Source organism: Oncorhynchus mykiss, chromosome 31 (assembly GCF_013265735.2).
Source record: "Oncorhynchus mykiss isolate Arlee chromosome 31, USDA_OmykA_1.1, whole genome shotgun sequence".
Taxonomy (NCBI): Eukaryota; Metazoa; Chordata; class Actinopteri; order Salmoniformes; family Salmonidae; genus Oncorhynchus; species Oncorhynchus mykiss.
In genome coordinates this window covers 1,010,287-1,032,500 of record NC_050571.1, presented here as the reverse complement: position 1 = coordinate 1,032,500, position 22,214 = coordinate 1,010,287, and the positions used below count along the sequence as shown (strand labels likewise).

The following is a 22,214-nucleotide window of genomic DNA, read 5'->3' as shown; positions in this document are numbered from 1 at the left end:
CATGCCTTCCTTCTCCAGGCCACCATGCCCCTAAGCGGGTGCAGGAGCAGCAGGCAGGTGGCTCCCGAGAGAGAGAGAGAGAGAGAGAGAGAGAGAGAGAGAGAGGAGCTGGACAGGCAGTGGTCCATGTCTGGTTCTCTGTTTAACTGGTTCAAAGGGACCATACCGGCTCTCTCTCTCCTAATTCTACTATTAATACGAATCATTGGAGGTGTGGTTCCAATCACTATCACAGACACATGAGGTCACAGAGAAAACATGCACATTCTCTGCACCTCATGTCCATGCAGTCATTCTGCAGGTGCAGCACTCAGTTAGGCTCACTGCCTGCCTGAGATGGGGGGAGAGAGAGGAGAGATGGGGAGAGGGGGGGAGAGAGAGGAGAGATGGGGATAGGGAGGGAGAGAGAGATGGGGAGAGGGAGGGAGAGAGAGATGGGGAGAGGGAGGGAGAGAGAGATGGGGACAGGGAGGGAGAGAGAGATGGGGACAGGGAGGGGAGAGGGATGGGGAGAGGGAGGGGAGAGAGATGGGGAGGGAGAGAGAGATGGGGAGAGGGAGGGAGGGAGGGAGAGAGAGATGGGGAGAGGGAGGGAGGGAGAGAGAGATAGAGGGAGGGAGAGAGAGATGGGGAGAGGGAGGGAGAGAGAGATGGGGAGAGGGAGGGAGAGAGAGAGAGATGGGGAGAGGGAGGGAGAGAGAGAGGGAGAGAGAGAGATGGGGAGAGGTAGGGGGAGAGGGAGGTAGGGAGAAAGATGGGGAGAGGGAGGGAGAGAGAGAGATGGGGAGAGAGAGAGGGGGGGTGCATTAACATCTGCTAACCATGTGTATGTGACAAATACATTTGATTTGAGAGAGAGAGAGAGAGAGAGAGAGAGAGAGAGAGAATATCTGTAAATGTAACCATGACCAGGGAGAATCTAGAGATGGATTAAAGCTGGCGGTCTGTAGTCAAGACAAGCCGATGGTGTACATGTCTGAACAGGGCTGGAGAGGACTGAGGAGGGCTGTACAGGGCTGGAGAGGACTGAGGAAGGCTGGAGAGGGCTGGAGAGGACTGAGGAAGGCTGGAGAGGGCTGGAGGGGACTGAGGAAGGCTGAAGAGGGCTGGAGAGGACTGAGGAAGGCTGGAGAGGGCTGGAGGGGACTGAGGAGGCGGGAAAGGACTGGAGAGGGCTGGGGAGGGCTGGGGAGGGCTGGAGAGGACTGGGGAGGGATGAACAGGGCTGCAGAGTGCTGAGGAGGTTTGAACAAGGCTGAGGAGGGCTGAACACATTTGAACAGGACTGAGGAGCGATGAACAGGGTTGAGGAGGGTGGAACAGGCCTGGAGAGGGTTGGGTAGTGTTTATTTCTGGCTTCACTTTGGGTTAGAATGCAGAGCAGGTGTCAGTGCTGGGAGGAGATGGGTTTGATTAAAAGGTGGCCAGGATCAGAGAGAGCTGGTGTTTCATTCCCTGACAGCATTATCGTAGAGGATCAGAGAGAGCTGTGTTTCATTCCCTGACAGCATTATCGTAGAGAATCAGAGAGAGCTGGTGTTTCATTCCCTGACAGCATTATCGGAGAGCAGGTATTCCCAATGCCGTTGGGGGTACGCCAAATAATAATGTGATTCACTTTTTTCCCCCATTTATATTTTCCAAAGGGGTGAGTTTTTCTCGCCTGAGTAGCCTCGTTTCTCTGCCAAAAATAATATTCAACCATCCAGTGTTCAGCGAAATAACAACACAATGTCAAATACAGGTAGCCTAGTCAAATAATGAACATCCAATCACATTAACCGTTAACCACATTAACCACATTAACCTCTCTCACGGGAATTCCACTAACGGTCCGTATGTAGCCTAACATAGCTGCTGCTCATGTTGGTATCTGTACTGACGGCGCCAAAGCCATAACAGGGAGACATAGTGGAGTGGTAACACGCCTGCAACAGTTGCTCCCGACGCCACTTGGGTACACTGTAGCATCCACCTAGAGGCTCTTGGGTACACTGCAGCATCCACCGAGAGGCTCTTGGGTCCACTGTAGCATCCACCGAGAGGCTCTTGGGTACACTGCAGCATCAACCTAGAGGCTCTTGGGTCCACTACAGCATCCACCGAGAGGCTCTTGGGTACACTGCAGCATCCACCGAGAGGCTCTTGGGTACACTGCAGCATCCACCGAGAGGCTCTTGGGTACACTACAGCATCCACCGAGAGGCTCTTGGGTACACTACAGCATCCACCGAGAGGCTCTTGGGTACACTACAGCATCAACCTAGAGGCTCTTGGGTACACTGCAGCATCCACCGAGAGGCTCTTGGGTACACTACAGCATCCACCGAGAGGCTCTTGGGTACACTACAGCATCAACCTAGAGGCTCTTGGGTCCACTACAGCATCCACCGAGAGGCTCTTGGGTACACTACAGCATCAACCTAGAGGCTCTTGGGTACACTGCAGCATCCACCGAGAGGCTCTTGGGTACACTACAGCATCCACCGAGAGGCTCTTGGGTACACTACAGCATCAACCTAGAGGCTCTTGGGTACACTGCAGCATCCACCGAGAGGCTCTTGGGTAGACTGCAGTATCAACCTAGAGGCTCTTGGGTACACTGCAGCATCCACCGAGAGGCTCTTGGGTACACTACAGCATCAACCTAGAGGCTCTTGGGTAGACTACAGCATCAACCTAGAGGCTCTTGGGTACACTGCAGCATCAACCTAGAGGCTCTTGGGTACACTGCAGCATCCACCGAGAGACTCTTGCTGCCAAGGGAATGCCTGACATCCTGAAATACGTTTTTGTCACCACAGTGAAAATGGTTAACTTTGTTAAAGCAAGACCTCTGAGCTCCTCTGTATTTTCTGCACTATGCACTGATATGGACAGTGACCATGTAACGCTTTTACAACATACAGAAGTGCGCTGGTTATCAAGGGGAAAGTATTGACACGTTTTTTGATGTGAGAGTGGATTCTCGGCCCTCACTAGCATGAAAACTAAATACAGGCACAGACTGTGTGTGGAAAATTATTTAATACTGAGACTCTCTCCAATACAACCCATCATTGCAGAGTTATGTGCATCCTTTCAAGCACACCCTTCTCATTAACCTGTGGTGAGTTATTCACCATTTTAGATGAACAAATAAGGTTTTATATGTAAGATGGTTAAATAAAGAGCAAAATTATTAATTATTATTATTATTTGTGCCCTGGTCTATAAGAGCTCTGTCACTTCCCACGAGCCGGGTTGTGACAAACTCACACTCATTCTAATGTTTAATAAATGTAATGTATAGTTTTTGTGTGTGGCAGGCTTACAATGATGGCAAACAACAACATATGAGAGTGCGCTGACCCTGGTGCTAGAGGGGGTACAGCTGACCCTGGTGCTAGAGGGGGTACACAGCTGACCCTGGTGCTAGAGGGGGTACAGCTGACCCTGGTGCTAGAGGGGGTACACAGCTGACCCTGGTGCTAGAGGGGGTACACAGCTGACCCTGGTGCTAGAGGGGGTACAGCTGACACTGGTGCTAGAGGGGGTACACAGCTGACCCTGGTGCTAGAGGGGGTACAGCTGACACTGGTGCTAGAGGGGGTACAGCTGACAGTGGTGCTAGAGGGGGTACAGCTGACCCTGGTGCTAGAGGGGGTACACAGCTGACCCTGGTGCTAGAGGGGGTACAGCTGACCCTGGTGCTAGAGGGGGTACACAGCTGACCCTGGTGCTAGAGGGGGTACACAGCTGACCCTGGTGCTAGAGGGGGTACAGCTGACACTGGTGCTAGAGGGGGTACAGCTGACAGTGGTGCTAGAGGGGGTACAGCTGACCCTGGTGCTAGAGGGGGTACACAGCTGACCCTGGTGCTAGAGGGGGTACACAGCTGACCCTGGTGCTAGAGGGGGTACAGCTGACACTGGTGCTAGAGGGGGTACAGCTGACAGTGGTGCTAGAGGGGGTACAGCTGACCCTGGTGCTAGAGGGGGTACAGCTGACCCTGGTGCTAGAGGGGGTACAGCTGACCCTGGTGCTAGAGGGGGTACAGCTGACCCTGGTGCTAGAGGGGGTACAGCTGACCCTGGTGCTAGAGGGGGTACAGCTGACCCTGGTGCTAGAGGGGGTACAGCTGACCCTGGTGCTAGAGGGGGTACAGCTGACCCTGGTGCTAGAGGGGGTACACAGCTGACCCTGGTGCTAGAGGGGGTACACAGCTGACCCTGGTGCTAGAGGGGGTACAGCTGACACTGGTGCTAGAGGGGGTACAGCTGACAGTGGTGCTAGAGGGGGTACAGCTGACCCTGGTGCTAGAGGGGGTACAGCTGACCCTGGTGCTAGAGGGGGTACAGCTGACCCTGGTGCTAGAGGGGGTACAGCTGACCCTGGTGCTAGAGGGGGTACAGCTGACCCTGGTGCTAGAGGGGGTACAGCTGACCCTGGTGCTAGAGGGGGTACAGCTGACCCTGGTGCTAGAGGGGGTACAGCTGACCCTGGTGCTAGAGAGGGGTACGCAGCTGGAGGTTGAACGTTTGAAGGGACTATAAAACGTTTGGGAACCACTACTACATACTATGGTGATACTATATACTATAGTGGTAATATATACTATGGTGATACTATATACTATGGTGATACTATATAGTATGGTGATACTATAGACTATGGTGATACCATATATATACTATGGTGATACTATATACTATGGTGATACTATATACTATACAATGTTTGGGAACCACTAGCCTAGAGGATCAGAGCCTAGGAGGCTGGCTGAGTCCCAAATGGCACCCTATGCGGCCTGGTCATTATAGTGCACTACATTTGGAATACAACCCAGCCGTGTCCTGGCCAGGGGCGGACCGCATGGTAAACACGAATTAAGCACTAATAGCATCTGTATTCTGCATCAGCTGTGGTGGTGTTTATCTACAGTTTCTATCCACTATTAGAAAACATCCCTGTTCAGGCTTCACCTCAGGTAGTCCAAATACTGTGGGAAAACATTCAATATGTTCTGTCTATGGGCTCTGGTCAAAAGTAGCACACTATAAAGGGAATTATAGGGTGCCATTTGGGATGCACCTCATGGAGAGAAACATCTAGAACGAGTGAGACGCACCTCATGGAGAGAAACATCTAGAACAAGTGGGACGCACCTCATAGAGATGTCTCTGCTTCCCATAACAACTGGTCAGAGATCAGCTGTCCCCAACCCAGTCCCAATCATTGGCTCGTCCCCAATGGCACTGCAGAGTGAAGGAATAGTGCACTACTTTAATGCACTACTTTTGACCAGGACCCATAGCGCTCTGGTATAAAGTAGTGCACTAAATAGGGAATAGGGTTCTATAGGGCTCTGGTATAAAGTAGTGCACTAAATAGGGAATAGGGTGCCATTTGGAGCACAAGCCTTCAGCCTTCAACGTTCTCCTTTTAATATTTGCTTGCTTCTGGCCTCCCGAGTGGCGTAGTGCTTGAGGCGTCACTACAGCCCTGGGTTCGATCCCAGGCTGTGACCAGGAGACCCATGAGGAGGTGCACAATTGGCTCAGTGTCGTCCAGGTTAAAGGAGGGTTTGGCCAGCCGGGATTTCCTTGTCCCATTGCGCTCTAGTGACTCCTTGTGGTGGGCCGGGTGCCTGCAACCTGACCTCAGTCGCCAGTTGGATAGTGTGTCCTCTGACCCATTGGTACGGCTGGCTTCCGGGTAAGGGAGCAGTGTGTCCTCTGACCCATTGGTACGGCTGGCTTCCGGGTAAGGGAGCAGTGTGTCAAGAAGCGTCTTAGCAGGGTCGTGTTTCCCGTATGGGAGTTGCAGCGATGGAACAAGACTTTAACTACCAATTGGATATCACAACATTGTGTAGTAAATGGGTAAAAGCACAAATATACAGTACCAGTAAAAAGTTTTAGAACAACTACTCATTCAAGGGTTTTTCTTTATTTTTACAATTTCTACATTGTAGAATAATAATGAAGACATCAAAACTATGAAATAACACATATGGAATACTGTAGTAACCAAAAAAGTGTTAAACAAATCAAAATAGATTTTAGATTCTTCAAAGTAGCCACCCTTTTGCCTTGATGACAGCTTTGCACACTCTTGGCATTCTCTCAACCAGCTTCACCTGGAATGCTTCTCCAACAGTCTTGAAGGAGTTCCTACATATGCTGAGCATTTGTTGGCTGCTTTTCCTTTGCGGTCTAACTCATCCTAAACCATCTCAATTAGGTTGAGGTCGGGTGATTGTGGAGGCCAGGTCATCTGATGCAGCACTCCATCACTCTCCTTCTTGGTCCAAGAGCCCGTACACAACCTGGAGGTGTGTTGGGTCATTGTTCTGTTGAATAACAAATGATAGTCCCACTAAACCCAAACCAGATGGGATGGCGTATCACTGCAGAATGCTGTGGTAGCCATGCTGGTTAAGTGTGCCTTGAATTCTAAATAAATCACTGACAGTGTCACCAGCAAAGCACCATCACACCTCCTCCTCCATGCTTCATGGTGGGAACCACACATGCTGAGATCATCCGTTCACCTCTGCGTCTTACAAAGACACAGCGGTTGGAACCAAAAACCTCACATTTGGACTCATCAGACCAAAGGACAGATTTTCACCGACCTAATGTCCTAATGTGTTTCTTTGCCCAAGCAAGTCTCTTCTCCTTATTGGTGTCCTTTAGTAGTGGTTTCTTTGCAGCAATTCAACCATGAAGGCCTGATTCACACAGTCTCCTCTGAACAGTTGATGTTGAGATGTGTCTGTTACTTGAACTCTGAAGATTGTATTTGGGCTGCAATTTCTGAGGCTGATAACTCTAAAGAACTTATCCTATGCAGCAGAGGTAACTCTGGGTCTTCCTTTAATGTGGCGGTCCTCATGAGAGCCCGTTTCATCACAGCGCTTGATGGTTTTTGCGACCGCACTTGAAGAAACTTTCAAAGTTCTTGAAATGTTCCGGATTGACTGACTCATGTCTTCAAGTAATGATGGACTGTCTCTTCTCTTTGCTTATTTGAGCTGTTCTTGCCATAATATGGACTTGGTCTTTTACCAATTAGGGCTATCTTCTGTATACCACCCCTACCTTGTCACAACACAACTGAATGACTCAAACGTATTAAGAAGGAAAGAAATTTGTCAAATGAACTTTTAAGAAGGCACACCTGTTAATTGAAATGCATTCCAGCTGACTAGCTCATGTTGCTGGTTGAGAGAATGCCAAGAGTGTGCAAAGCTGTCATCAAGGCAAAGGGTGGCTATTTTATTTATTTATTTTATTTTTATTTCACCTTTATTTAACCAGGTAGGCAAGTTGAGAACAAGTTCTCATTTACAATTGCGACCTGGCCAAGATAAAGCAAAGCAGTTCGACACATACAACGACACAGAGTTACACATGGAGTAAAACAGACATACAGTCAATAGTACAGTATAAACAAGTCTATATACGATCTGAGCAAATGAGGTGAGAAGGGAGGTAAAAGGCAAAAAAAGGCTATGGTGGCAAAGTAAATACAATATAGCAAGTAAAACACTGGAATGGTAGATTTGCAATGGAAGAATGTGCAAAGTAGAAATAAAAATAATGGGGTGCAAAGGAGCAAAATAAATAAATAAATAAAATACAGTAGGGAAAGAGGTAGTTGTTTGAGCTAAATTATAGGTGGGCTATGTACAGGTGCAGTAATCTGTGAGCTGCTCTGACAGTTGGTGCTTAAAGCTAGTGAGGGAGATAAGTGTTTCGAGTTTCAGAGATTTTTGTAGTTCGTTCCAGTCATTGGCAGCAGAGAACTGGAAGGAGAGGCGGCCAAAGAAATAATTGGTTTTGGGGGTGACTAGAGAGATATACCTGCTAGAGCGTGTGCTACAGGTGGGAGATGCTATGGTGACCAGCGAGCTGAGATAAGGGGGGACTTTACCTAGCAGGGTCTTGTAGATGACATGGAGCCAGTGGGTTTGGCGACGAGTATGAAGCGAGGGCCAGCCAACGAGAGTGTACAGGTCGCAATGGTGGGTAGTAAATGGGGCTTTGGTGACAAAACGGATTGCACTGTGATAGACTGCATCCCATTTGTTGAGTAGTATTTGAAGAATCTCAAATATAAAATATATATTTAGATTTGTTTAATACTTTTTTGGTTACTAAAAAAAAATGTTGATGCATAAAACAACGTAATCAAGAAGATATTGACATCTAGCCACTTAGCTAGTTAGCAACACAATGCAGAGTCCTGTAGGTGTGTCAGTGTACTAATAGCACCTATAGTTATATATATTATAGTTACAGTATACTAATATAACCTATAGTTATATATATTATAGTTACAGTATACTAAAATAACCTATAGTTATATATATTATATTGACTCCAATTATCTTTTGGAGAAGTCATTAGCCTATTGGGGGGTTCACATACATTCACAACCTACACTGTGAATGTTTAAATGACACATTCAATATAGACAAGAAAATTACAATAATTTGTGTGTTATTAGTTTAAGCAGACTGGGTTTGTCTGGTGTTGTGACTTAGATGAAGATCAGATGACATTTTATGACCAATTTATACAGAAATCCAGGTCATTCCAAAGGGTTCACATACTTGCCACTGTAGCTAGACTAATATAACTTAGTTGTACTTATATAACTTAGTTGTACTTATATAACTTAGAGTTGTACTTATATAACTTAGAGTTGTACTTATATAACTTAGAGTTGTACTTATATAACTTAGTTGTACTTATATAACTTAGAGTTGTACTTATATAACTTAGAGTCATACCTTCCGGCGCCGACAGAGATGGCCGCCTCGCTTCGCGTTCCTAGGAAACTATGCAGTTTTTTGTTTTTTTACGTGTTATTTCTTACATTGGTACCCCAGGTCATCTTAGGTTTCATTACATACAGTCGAGAAGAACTACTGAATATAAGATCAGCGTCAACTCACCATCAGTACGACCAAGAATATGTTTTTCGCGACGCGGATCCTGTGTTCTGCCTTACAAACAGGACAACGGAGTGGACCCTATGCAGCGACCCAAAAAAACGACTCCGAAAGAGAGGGAAACGAGGCGGTCTTCTGGTCAGACTCCGGAGACGGGCACATCGTGCACCACTCCCTAGCATTCTTCTTGCCAATGTCCAGTCTCTTGACAACAAGGTTGATGAAATCCGAGCAAGGGTAGCATTCCAGAGGGACATCAGAGACTGTAACGTCCTTTGCTTCACTGAAACATGGCTCACTGGAGAGACTCTATCCGAAGCGGTGCAGCCAACGGGTTTCTCCACGCATCGCGCTGACAGAAACAAACATCTTTCTGGTAAGAAGAGGGGTGGGGGCGTATGCCTCATGGCCAACGTGACATGGTGTGATGAAAGAAACATACAGGAACTCAAATCCTTCTGTTCACCTGATTTAGAATTCCTCACAATCAAATGTAGACCGCATTATCTACCAAGAGAATTCTCTTCGATTATAATCACAGCCGTATATATCCCCCCCCCAAGCAGACACATCGATGGCTCTGAACAAACTTTATTTAACTCTCTGCAAAATGGAAACGATTTATCCGGAGGCTGCATTCATTGTAGCTGGGGATTTTAACAAGGCTAATCTGAAAACAAGACTCCCTAAATTTTATCAGCATATCGATTGCGCAACCAGGGGTGGAAAGACCTTGGATCATTGTTACTCTAACTTCCGCGACGCATATAAGGCCCTGCCCCGCCCCCCTTTCGGAAAAGCTGACCACGACTCCATTTTGTTGATCCCTGCCTACAGACAGAAACTAAAACAAGAGGCTCCCACGCTGAGGTCTGTCCAACGCTGGTCCGACCAAGCTGACTCCACACTCCAAGACTGCTTCCATCACGTGGACTGGGAGATGTTTCGTACTGCGTCAGATAACATTGACGAATACGCTGATTCGGTGTGCGAGTTCATTAGAACGTGCGTTGAAGATGTCGTTCCCATAGCAACGATTAAAACATTCCCTAACCAGAAACCGTGGATTGATGGCAGCATTCGTGTGAAACTGAAAGCGCGAACCACTGCTTTTAATCAGGGCAAGGTGTCTGGTAACATGACCGAATACAAACAGTGCAGCTATTCCCTCCGCAAGGCTATCAAACAAGCTAAGCGCCAGTACAGAGACAAAGTAGAATCTCAATTCAACGGCTCAGACACAAGAGGCATGTGGCAGGGTCTACAGTCAATCACGGACTACAGGAAGAAATCCAGCCCAGTCACGGACCAGGATGTCTTGCTCCCAGGCAGACTAAATTACTTTTTTGCCCGCTTTGAGGACAATACAGTGCCACTGACACGGCCTGCTACGAAAACATGCGGTCTCTCCTTCACTGCAGCCGAGGTGAGTAAGACATTTAAACGTGTTAACCCTCGCAAGGCTGCAGGCCCAGACGGCATCCCCAGCCGCGCCCTCAGAGCATGCGCAGACCAGCTGGCCGGTGTGTTTACGGACATATTCAATCAATCCCTATACCAGTCTGCTGTTCCCACATGCTTCAAGAGGGCCACCATTGTTCCTGTTCCCAAGAAAGCTAAGGTAACTGAGCTAAACGACTACCGCCCCGTAGCACTCACATCCGTCATCATGAAGTGCTTTGAGAGACTAGTCAAGGACCATATCACCTCCACCCTACCTGGACTGGACTTCCTGACGGGCCGCCCCCAGGTGGTGAGGGTAGGCAACAACATCTCCTCCCCGCTGATCCTCAACACTGGGGCCCCACAAGGGTGCGTTCTGAGCCCTCTCCTGTACTCCCTGTTCACCCACGACTGCGTGGCCACGCACGCCTCCAACTCAATCATCAAGTGGCGGGGCGGCAGGGTAGCCTAGTGGTTAGAGCGTTGGACTAGTAACCGGAAGGTTGCGAGTTCAAACCCCCGAGCTGACAAGGTACAAATCTGTCGTTCTGCCCCTGAACAGGCAGTTAACCCACTGTTCCTAGGCCGTCATTGAAAATAAGAATTTGTTCTTAACTGACTTGCCTGGTTAAATAAAGGTAAAAAAAAAAAAAAAAAAAAAAAAAAAAAAAAAGTTTGCGGACGACACAACAGTGGTAGGCTTGATTACCAACAACGACGAGACGGCCTACAGGGAGGAGGTGAGGGCCCTCGGAGTGTGGTGTCAGGAAAATAACCTCACACTCAACGTCAACAAAACTAAGGAGATGATTGTGGACTTCAGGAAACAGCAGAGGGAACACCCCCCTATCCACATCGATGGAACAGTAGTGGAGAGGGTAGCAAGTTTTAAGTTCCTCGGCATACACATCACAGACAAACTGAATTGGTCCACTCACACAGACAGCATCGTGAAGAAGGCGCAGCAGCGCCTCTTCAACCTCAGGAGGCTGAAGAAATTTGGCTTGTCACCAAAAGCACTCACAAACTTCTACAGATGCACAATCGAGAGCATCCTGGCGGGCTGTATCACCGCCTGGTATGGCAACTGCACCGCCCTCAACCGTAAGGCTCTCCAGAGGGTAGGGAGGTCTGCACAACGCATCACCGGGGGCAAACTACCTGCCCTCCAGGACACCTACACCACCCGATGTCACAGGAAGGCCATAAAGATCATCAAGGACATCAACCACCCGAGCCACTGCCTGTTCACCCCGCTATCATCCAGAAGGCGAGGTCAGTACAGGTGCATCAAAGCTGGGACCGAGAGACTGAAAAACAGCTTCTATCTCAAGGCCAACAGACTGTTAAACAGCCACCACTAACACTGAGTGGCTGCTGCTAACACACTGACACTGACTCAACTCCAGCCACTTTAATAATGGGAATTGATGGGAAATGATGTAAATATATCACTAGCCACTTTAAACAATGCTACCTAATATAATGTTTACATACCCTACATTATTCATCTCATATGTATACGTCTATACTGTACTCTATATCATCTACTGCATCTTTATGTAATACATGTATCACTAGCCACTTTAACCATGCCACTTTGTTTACATACTCATCTCATTTGTACATACTGTACTCGATACCATCTACTGTATCTTGCCTATGCTGCTCTGTACCATCACTCATTCATATATCCTTATGTACATATTCTTTATCCCCTTACACTGTGTACAAGACAGTAGTTTTGGAATTGTTAGTTAGATTACTTGTTATTACTGCATTGTTGGAACTAGAAGCACAAGCATTTCGCTACACTCGCATTAACATCTGCTAACCATGTGTATGTGACAAATAAAATTTGATTTGATTTAGAGTTATCATTATATTTCTTATAATTAGTTATAATTATACAACTTAGTTATACTTCTATAACTTAATAAGCAGTGGCGTGCACTTATTTCCATTGAAAATCATTCCGTCTGTATTTCAAAATACCCCGCTATGTGGTGTAAACAGTATATCGCCCAAACCTAGTATGTGTTGTCTGTCCAGGTATCCTAGAGTTTATCAGTCTGGCTGTAGGGCTGGTCTATATCTCTGACAGGTGTTGTCTCTGTCCTCCCCATCGTGGAGTTCATCAGTCTGGCTGTAGGGCTGGTCTATATCTCTGACAGGTGTTGTCTGTCCAGGTATCCTAGAGTTCATCAATCTGGCTGTAGGGCTGGTCTATATCTCTGACAGGTGTTGTCTGTCCAGGTATCCTAGAGTTCATCAGTCTGGCTGTAGGGCTGGTCTATATCTCTGACAGGTGTTGTCTCTGTCCTCTCCAGGTATCCTAGAGTTCATCAGTCTGGCTGTAGGGCTGGTCAGTATTAGAGGAGTGGACGCAGGACTCTACCTGGGCATGAACGAGAGAGGAGAGCTCTATGGGTCGGTAAGTTAAACACCCCTCCTCTCCTCTACCCACCTCTACACATTCCTCCTCTCCTCTCTCCTCTACTCCCTCCTCTCCTCTACCTCTCTTCTCCTCTCCTCTACTCCCTCCTCTCCTTGACTCTCCTGTCCTCTATCCTCGTCTCTACCCCCCCCTCCTCTACTCCCTCCTCTCCCCTCTCCTCTCCACTCCCCTCCTCTACACCCTCTATTCATTCAATCAATCATATTGATTTATAAAGCCCTTTTTACATCAGCTGATATCTCAAAGTGCTGTACAGAAACGCAGCCTAAAACCCCAAACAGCAAGCAATGCAGATGTAGAACCCCGGTGGCTAGGAAAAACTCCCTAGAAATGCAGGAATCTAGGAAGAAACATGGAGAGGAACCAGGCTATGAGGGGTGGCCAGTCCTCTTCTGGCTGTGCCGGTTGGAGATTAAAACAGTATTTGGCCAAGATGTTCAAACTTTCATAAATGACCAGCAGGGTCAAATAATAATAATCACAGTGATTGTAGAGGGTGCAACAGGTCAGTACCTCAGGAGTAAATGTCAGTTGGCTTTTCATAGCCGAGCATTCAGAAGTCGAGACGGCAGGTGTGGTAGAGACAGAGTCGAAAACAGCAGGTCTGGGACAAGGTAGCACGTCCGATGAACAGGTCAGGGTTCCATAGCTGCAGGCAGAACAGTTGAAACTGGAGCAGCAGCACGGCCAGGTGGACTGGGGACAGCAAGGAGTCATCATGCCAGGTAGTCCTGAGGCATTGTCCTAGGGCTCAGGTCCTCCGAGAGAGAGAAAGAAAGAGAGAAAGAGAGAATTAGAGAGAGCATACTTAATTTCACACAGGACACCGGATAAGACAGGAGAAATACTCCAGATATAACAGACTGACCCTAGCCCCCCGACACATAAACTACTGCAGCATAAATACTGGAGGCTGAGACAGAAGGTGCATGTGTCTGCTCAAACGGTCAGAAACAGACTCCATGAGGGTGGTATGAGGGCTCGACGTCCACAGGTGAGGGTTGTGCTTACAGCCCAACACCGTGCAGGACGTTTGGCATTTGCCAGAGAACACCAAGATTGGCAAATCCGCCACTGGCACCCTGTGCTCTTCACAGATGAAAGCAGGTTCACACTGAGCACATGTGACAGATGTGAGAGTCTGGAGACACCGTGGAGAACGTTCTGCTGCCTGCAACATCCTCCAGCATGACCGGTTTGGCGGTGGGTCAGTCATGGTGTGGGGTGGCATTTCTTTGGGGGGCCGCACAGCCCTCCATGTGCTCGCCAGAGGTAGCCTGACTGCCATTAGGTACCGAGATGAGACCCCTTGTGAGACCATATGCTGGTGCGGTTGGCCCTGGGTTCCTCCTAATGCAAGACAATGCTAGACCTCATGTGGCTGGAGTGTGTCAGCAGTTCCTGCAAGAGGAAGGCATTGATGCTATGGACTGGCCCGCCCGTTCCCCAGACCTGAATCCAATTGAGCACATCTGGGACATCATGTCTCGCTCCATCCACCAACACCACGTTGCATCACAGACTGTCCAGGAGTTGGTGGATGCTTTAGTCCAGGTCTGGGAGGAGATCCCTCAGGAGACCATCCGCCACCTCATCAGGAGCATGCCCAGGCGTTGTAGGGAGGTCATACAGGCACGTGGAGGCCACACACACTACTGAGCCTCATTTGGACTTGTTTTAAGGACATTACATCAAAGTTGGATCAGCCTGTAGTGTGGTTTTCCACTTGAATTTTGAGTGTGACTCCAAATCCAGACCTCCGTGGGTTGATAAACTTGATTTCCATTGATCATTTGTATGTGATTTTGTTGTCAGCACATTCAACTATGTAAAGAAAAAAGTATTTAATAAGAATATTTCATTAATTCAGATCTAGGATGTGTTTATTTTAGTGTTCCCTTGTTCTAACGAGAGAATCACTGACATGTCAGCTGGTCCTTTTGTGGCAGAGCTGAAATGCAGTGGAAATATTTTTGGGGGATTCAGTTCATTTGCAAAGCGAAGAGGGACTTTGCAATTCATCTGATCACTCTTCATAACATTCTGGAGTATATGCAAATTGCCATCATACCAACTGAGGTAGCAGACTTTGTAAAAATGTATATTTGTGTCATTCTCAAAACTTTTGGCCACGACTGTACAGTATGTGACTGTAGTGTATAAGAGGTCATACAATACGTTTTGTAGTGATTCATATGTTGATGATGTCAATAATGTGTTGGTCTGTGGTGAGTAATGAGGAGCAACCAGACACTGCACTGGACACATTTATGAAACTACTTATTCCAGTTACTAATAAGACCATTAATAACAAAATGACTGTAAAAACGGTTAAATCCCTGTGGATTGATGAGGAATTGAAAAATGGTATGGTTGAGAGGGATGAGGAAAAAGTAATGGCAATTAAGTCTGGCTACACAGCCAATAATCAAATTAAGAAATTACTAAACTGAATAAAAATTAAATATATATACACTATGAACCAAAGCCTTGGAGCACCTTAAATGACATTTTGTGCAAAAAGGCAAACTCGGCTCCATCATTCATTGAATCAGATGGCTCATTCATCACAAAACCCACAGCCAATCACTTCAATTATTTTTTCATTGGCAAGATTAGCAAATTTAGGCATGACATGCCAGCAACAAACCCTGACACTACACATCCAAGTATATCTGAACAAATTATGAAAGACAAACACTGACACTACACATCCAAGTATATCTGAACAAATTATGAAAGACAAACACTGACACTACACATCCAAGTATATCTGAACAAATTATGAAAGACAAGCATTGTAATTTTGAATTCCGTAAAGTGAGTGTGCCATCGTTCATCAGTACAATTTTGATGCCATCGTTCATCAGTACAATTTTGATGCCATCGTTCATCAGTACAATTTTGATGCCATCGTTCATCAGTACAATTTTGATGCCATCGTTCATCAGTACAATTTTGATGCCATCGTTCATCAGTACAATTTTGATGCCATCGTTCATCAGTACAATTTTGATGCCATCGCTCATCAGTACAATTTTGATGCCATCGTTTATCAGTACAATTTTGATGCCATCGTTCATCAGTACAATTTTGATGCCATCGTTCATCAGTACAATTTTGATGCCATCGTTCATCAGTACAATTTTGATGCCATCGTTTATCAGTACAATTTTGATGCCATCGTTTATCAGTACAATTTTGATGCCATCGTTCATCAGTACAATTTTGACAGCCATCTTGCTGAAACTGTTTGATAGGGTTTATCTAATGTTCCTTCATTAGATTTAAGCTCATCTTGCTCTGGCTAGCATTAGTTGTTATTCTTGTTGTTGTTGATGTGCATAACTGAGAGAGAGCCTACCTTTTCATGGTTGTTCGATCAATAGGACTGTAAAGTTCCCAAATGTAAGAGGACTCCAGTGGTATTTACATATTTGCAGAAATCCATTCAGGTGCATTTTATGGCTTTTGGCGAATGTGTTCTAATGATCTAAAGTCACGCTGTTGATACTTCCTGCAAACACACAGTCCAGTTCAAAGTGAATGATGGCAGGCCCTACTGCCTGTAAACACACAGTCCAGATCATAGTGAATGATGGCAGGCCCTGCTTCCTGTAAACACACAGTCCAGTTCATAGTGAATGATGGCAGGCCCTACTGCCTGTAAACACACAGTCCAGTACAAAGTGAATGATGACAGGCCTGTGTGGCAAATGGCTTGTTTGTATAAAGGGCAACTGTAGCATTCTTCTTACAAAACCACATGACCTTTGTTTTGGAGGTGTTCAGAACAAGGTTAAGGGTAGAGAAAGCTTGTTGGACACAGCTTTATTGTAGAGCATTTAACACAATATCCGGGGAGCAGCCAGCTGAGTATAAGACTGTATCATCTGCATATAAATGGATGAGAGTTTCCTACTGCCTGAGCTATGTTGTTGATGTAAATTGAGAAAGAGCGTGGGGCCTAGGATCGAGCCTTGGGGTACTCCCTTGTTGGCGGGCAATGGCTGAGACAGCAGATTTTATGACTTTATACACTGACCTCTTTGAGAGAGGTAGTTAGCAAACCAGGCCAAAGACCCCTCAGAGACACCAATACTCCTTAGCCGGCCAATAACATCACACTACCCTCGTCTGTGACCAATAACATCACACTACCCTCCCCTATTACCAATAGAAACACACTACCCTCCCCTGTGACCAATAACATCACACTACCCTCCCCTGTGACCAATAACAACACACTACCCTCCCCTGTGACCAATAACACACTACCTTCCCCTGTGACCAATAGAAACACACTACCCTCCCCTGTGACCAATAGAAACACACTACCCTCCCCTGTGACCAATAACATAGGGGTTATAGGGGTCATACCCTCCCCCTTCTCTCTCCCTTAGTACCCCTTCTTACCTTCTCTCTCCCTTAGTACCCCTTCTTACCTTCTCTCTCCCTTAGTACCCCTTCTTACCTTCTCTCTCCCTTAGTACCCCTTCTTACCTTCTCTCTCCCTTAGTCCCCCTTCTTACCTTCTCTCTCCCTTAGTCCCCCTTCTTACCTTCTCTCTCCCTTAGTACCCCTTCTTACCTTCTCTCTCCCTTAGTCCTCCTTCTTACCTTCTCTCTCCCTTAGTCCCCCTTCTTACCTTCTCTCTCCCTTAGTACCCCTTCTTACCTTCTCTCTCCCTTAGTACCCCTTCTTACCTTCTCTCTCCCTTAGTACCCCTGTCTTACTTTCTTTGTTGTTGATTATTGTGTAGCAAATTTGTTGCTGTGAAGTTTGCTCCTCAAACTGTTGGCAAAATGTGAATTAAATATAAATGAACTAATCCATTAATTGTATCCTAATGAAGCTACTGTACTGGACACCACACTCAACCATCTCTCCCTCTCTTCCGCAGAAGAAATTAACAGCGGAGTGTGTGTTCAGAGAGCAGTTTGAGGAGAATTGGTACAACACATACGCCTCTACGCTCTACAAACACACCGACACCGGACGCTTCTACTACGTAGCGCTCAACAAGGACGGCTCGCCACGGGAGGGGGGGAGGACGAAGAAACACCAGAAACTAACGCACTTTCTGCCTCGGCCTGTGGAGATAGAGAAGATCCCCCAGGCTTACAGAGATCTGTTCCAATACAGGTGACCAGGGCTGAGCCTGGGAGAGAGGGATGAGGAGGAGGAAAGGGAGGAGAGAGGTGGATGTTTGGCACTAAAGGACAGGACTCAGTACTCCCACTGACCTCGCTCCCCTGTCTCCAGCCCCGACCCCCAACAAAGGTGTTTATGTATTCTCCTTCTACAGGGAGGTGTCATTAGGCCCATAAGACCTCACTCTGGAGGAGAGTACAGAGTCGAGCGGAGGAGATAATCTCTTCACTAAACGGATAGGAGAGATGGAGAGAGACTGGACTGCCGTCAGGCCTGTATGACTGCCTAACCCACCCTGGGTTAACCGCAGGTTAAAACCACCTGAACCACTAACCACCTGAAGAAGACAAAGACTTTTCCTGATGAGAACCACTTTTATACATAAGATACTTAACCAGCATTCACTGCAAATATAAAAAGGGTTTGGGGTTAGTCCTCATCAGTTCGAGTAGGGGGTCTGAGGACTAGTAATGAACAAGTAATGGAAAGTTGATCAGACTAACTGAGATGACCAGTGGACACTACCCTAGCCAAGCCATTCACCACAGCAACCAGAGAACTCCAGGGAGCGAGGGAGGGATTGACCAATGGAAGTTGAGAGAATGTCAGAATGTTCTAAAGCAACGTGTAGAGAGAACTCATCTTCTGACTGACTAGTCATTGTAATGTCAGTGTTCTAAATCAAGGTAGCGAGAACTCATCTTCTGACTAGTCATTGTGATGTCAGTGTTCTAAATCAACGTGTAGAGAACTCATCTTCTGACTAGTCATTGTGATGTCAGAGTGTTCTAAATCAACGTGTAGAGAACTCATCTTCTGACTAGTCATTGTGATGTCAGAGTGTTCTAAATCAACGTGTAGAGAACTCATCTTCTGACTGGTCATTGTGATGTCAGAGTGTTCTAAATCAATGTGTAGAGAACTCATCTTCTGACTAGTCATTGTGATGTCAGTGTTCTAAATCAAGGTGGAGAGAACTCATCTTCTGACTAGAGAGTACACTACTACCTAGTATGTATATGTGATGGAGACAGATTGGCCATGAGGGAGTATCCAGGTGAAACAGGGTTGGCAGAACTTGGCACATAAGTGATATGATCAATGTAAAGAGATGTGATAAGCTGAGATACATGTAAAACTTATTGACTATGTGATAAATGTAAAACATTAATACAGTAGGACAGTCAAGGACATGGATGGTGCAGCTAAATTGCAGTTCAATGAAATACCTATGACAATGAATGAGAAATCATGAAAATAATAGGCTTGTATTGAGACAAACTAAAGATAGTTCCTAACTTTAAGGAACAGACAAAGAGAACAAATCTGACAATGTAAGACATAGGAATATGAAAGAGCACTTACTATTTGCCTCTCTACATGGTCAAATTGACTGCCCCCCTAGCAGGCCAACCAAACAACCTTCTCCTCCCTGATACAGACTATCCTCACACTCATAATAGTAGCAGATGTTGTGGCATCGAGAAAGACTACAATATGCTGTATGTAGACCACAGTGAGGTTACACTACCAGACTACAGTGAGGTTACACTACAGTGAGGTTACACTACAGTGAGGTTACACTACTAGACTACAGTGAGGTTACACTACAGTGAGGTTACACTACCAGACTAGGGAGGTTACACCACTAGACTACAGTGAGGTTACACTACCAGACTAGGGAGGTTACACTACCAAACTAGGGAGGTTACACTACTAGACTACAGTGAGGTGACACTACTAGACTACAGTGAGGTTACACTACCAGACTAGGGAGGTTACACCACTAGACTACAGTGAGGTTACACTACCAGACTACAGTGAGGTTACACTACTAGACTATAGTGAGGTTACACTACCAGACTACAGTGAGGTTACACTACAGTTAGGTTACACTACTAGACTACAGTGAGTTTACACTACAGTGAGGTTACACTACCAGACTACAGTGAGGTTACACTAGAGTGAGTTTACACTACCAGACTACAGTGAGTTTACACTACAGTGAGATTACACCACCAGACTACAGTGAGTTTACACTACTAGACTAGTGAGATTACACTACCAGACTACAGTGAGGTGACACTACACGACTACAGCGAGGTTACACTACTAGACTACAGTGAGGTTACACGACCAGACTACAGCGAGGTTAGCCTACCAGACGACAGTGAGGTTACACTACCAGACTACAGTGAGGTTACACTACAGTGAGGTTACACTACCAGACTACAGTGAGGTTACACTACAGTGAGGTTACACTACCAGACTACAGTGAGGTTACACTACCAGACTACAGTGAGGTTACACTACCAGACTACAGTGAGGATACACTACCAGACTACAGTGAGGTTACACTATCAGACTACAGTGAGGTTACACTACAGTGAGGTTACACTACTAGACTACAGTGAGGTTACACTACCAGACTACAGTGAGGTTACACTACCAGACTACAGCGAGGTTACACTACCAGACTACAGCGAGGTTACACTACCAGACTACAGCGAGGTTACACTACCAGACTACAGCGAGGTTACACTACCAGACTACAGCGAGGTTACACTACCAGACTACAGCGAGGTTACACTACCAGACTACAGCGAGGTTACACTACCAGACTACAGTGAGGTTACACTACCAGACTACAGTGAGGTTACACCACTAGACTACAGTAACGTTACACTACCAGACTATAGTGAGGTTACACTACTAGACTACAGCGAGGTTAGCCTACCAGACGACAGTGAGATTACACTACCAGACTACAGTGAGGTTTCACTACAGTGAGGTTACACTACTAGACTACAGTGAGATTACACTACCAGACTACAGTGAGGTTACACTACCAGACTACAGTGAGGTTACACTACCAGACTACAGTGAGGTTACACTACCAGACTACAGCGAGGTTACACTACCAGACTACAGCGAGGTTACACTACCAGACTACAGCGAGGTTACACTACCAGACTACAGCGAGGTTACACTACCAGACTACAGCGAGGTTACACTATCAGACTACAGTGAGGTTACACTACAGTGAGGTTACACTACCAGACTACACTGAGGTTACACTACCATACTACAGTGAGGTTACACTGCACTGAGGTTACACTACCATACTACAGTGAGGTTACACTACACTGAGGTTACACTACCAGACTACAGTGAGGTTACACTACAGTGAGGTTACACTACAGTGAGGTTACACTACCAGACTACAGTGAGGTTACAGTACTAGACTACAGTGAGGTTACACTACAGTGAGGTTACACTACCAGACTACAGTGAGGTTACACTACAGTGAGGTTACACTACTAGACTACAGTGAGGTTACACTACAGTGAGGTTACACTACCAGACTACAGTGAGGTTACACTAGAGTGAGGTTACACTACCAGACTACAGTGAGGTTACACTACCAGACTACAGGGAGGTTACACTACAGTGAGGTTACACTACCAGACTACAGTGAGGTTACACTACCAGACTACAGTGCGGTTACACTACCAGACTACAGTGAGGTTACACTACCAGACGACGGTGAGGTTACACTACCAGACTACAGTGAGGTTACACTACTAGACTACAGTGAGATTACACTACTAGACTACAGTGAGATTACTCTACCAGACTACAGTGCGGTTACACTACTAGACTACAGGAAGGTTACACTACAGTGAGGTTACACTACCAGACTACAGGGAGGTTACACCACCAGACTACAGGGAGGTTACACTACAGTGAGGTTACACTACCAGACGACAGTGAGGTTACACTACCAGACTACAGTGAGGTTACACTACCAGACTACAGTGAGGTTACACTACTAGACTACAGTGAGGTTACACTACTAGACTACAGTGAGATTACTCTACCAGACTACAGTGCGGTTACACTACCAGACTACAGTGCGGTTACACTACTAGACTACAGGGAGGTTACACTACAGGGAGGTTACACTACCAGACTACAGTGAGGTTACACTACAGTGAGGTTACACTACCAGACGACAGTGAGGTTACACTACCAGACGACAGTGCGGTTACACTACTAGACTACAGTGAGGTTACACTACAGTGAGGTTACACTACCAGACTACAGTGAGGTTACACTACTAGACTACAGTGAGGTTACACTACCAGACTACAGTGAGGTTACACTACCAGACTACAGTGAGGTTACACTACCAGACTACATTGAGGTTACACT

At 46.5% G+C, this 22,214-nt stretch overlaps 1 protein-coding gene across 1 annotated transcript in view; it reads left to right on the top strand.

Moving 5' to 3' along the window:
- fgf16 (fibroblast growth factor 16) overlaps positions 1–21,858 on the top strand; it is a 23,225-nt gene extending 1,367 nt beyond the window's left edge. The window contains exons 2-4 of the mRNA XM_036970442.1: positions 12,718–12,821; positions 17,749–19,544; positions 21,687–21,858. Coding sequence (XP_036826337.1) covers positions 12,718–12,821; positions 17,749–17,994 — 350 coding nt within the window. The 3' untranslated portion in view covers positions 17,995–19,544; positions 21,687–21,858. The remainder of the gene's footprint in view (positions 1–12,717; positions 12,822–17,748; positions 19,545–21,686) is intronic.
- The last annotated feature ends 356 nt before the right edge of the window (positions 21,859–22,214 follow it).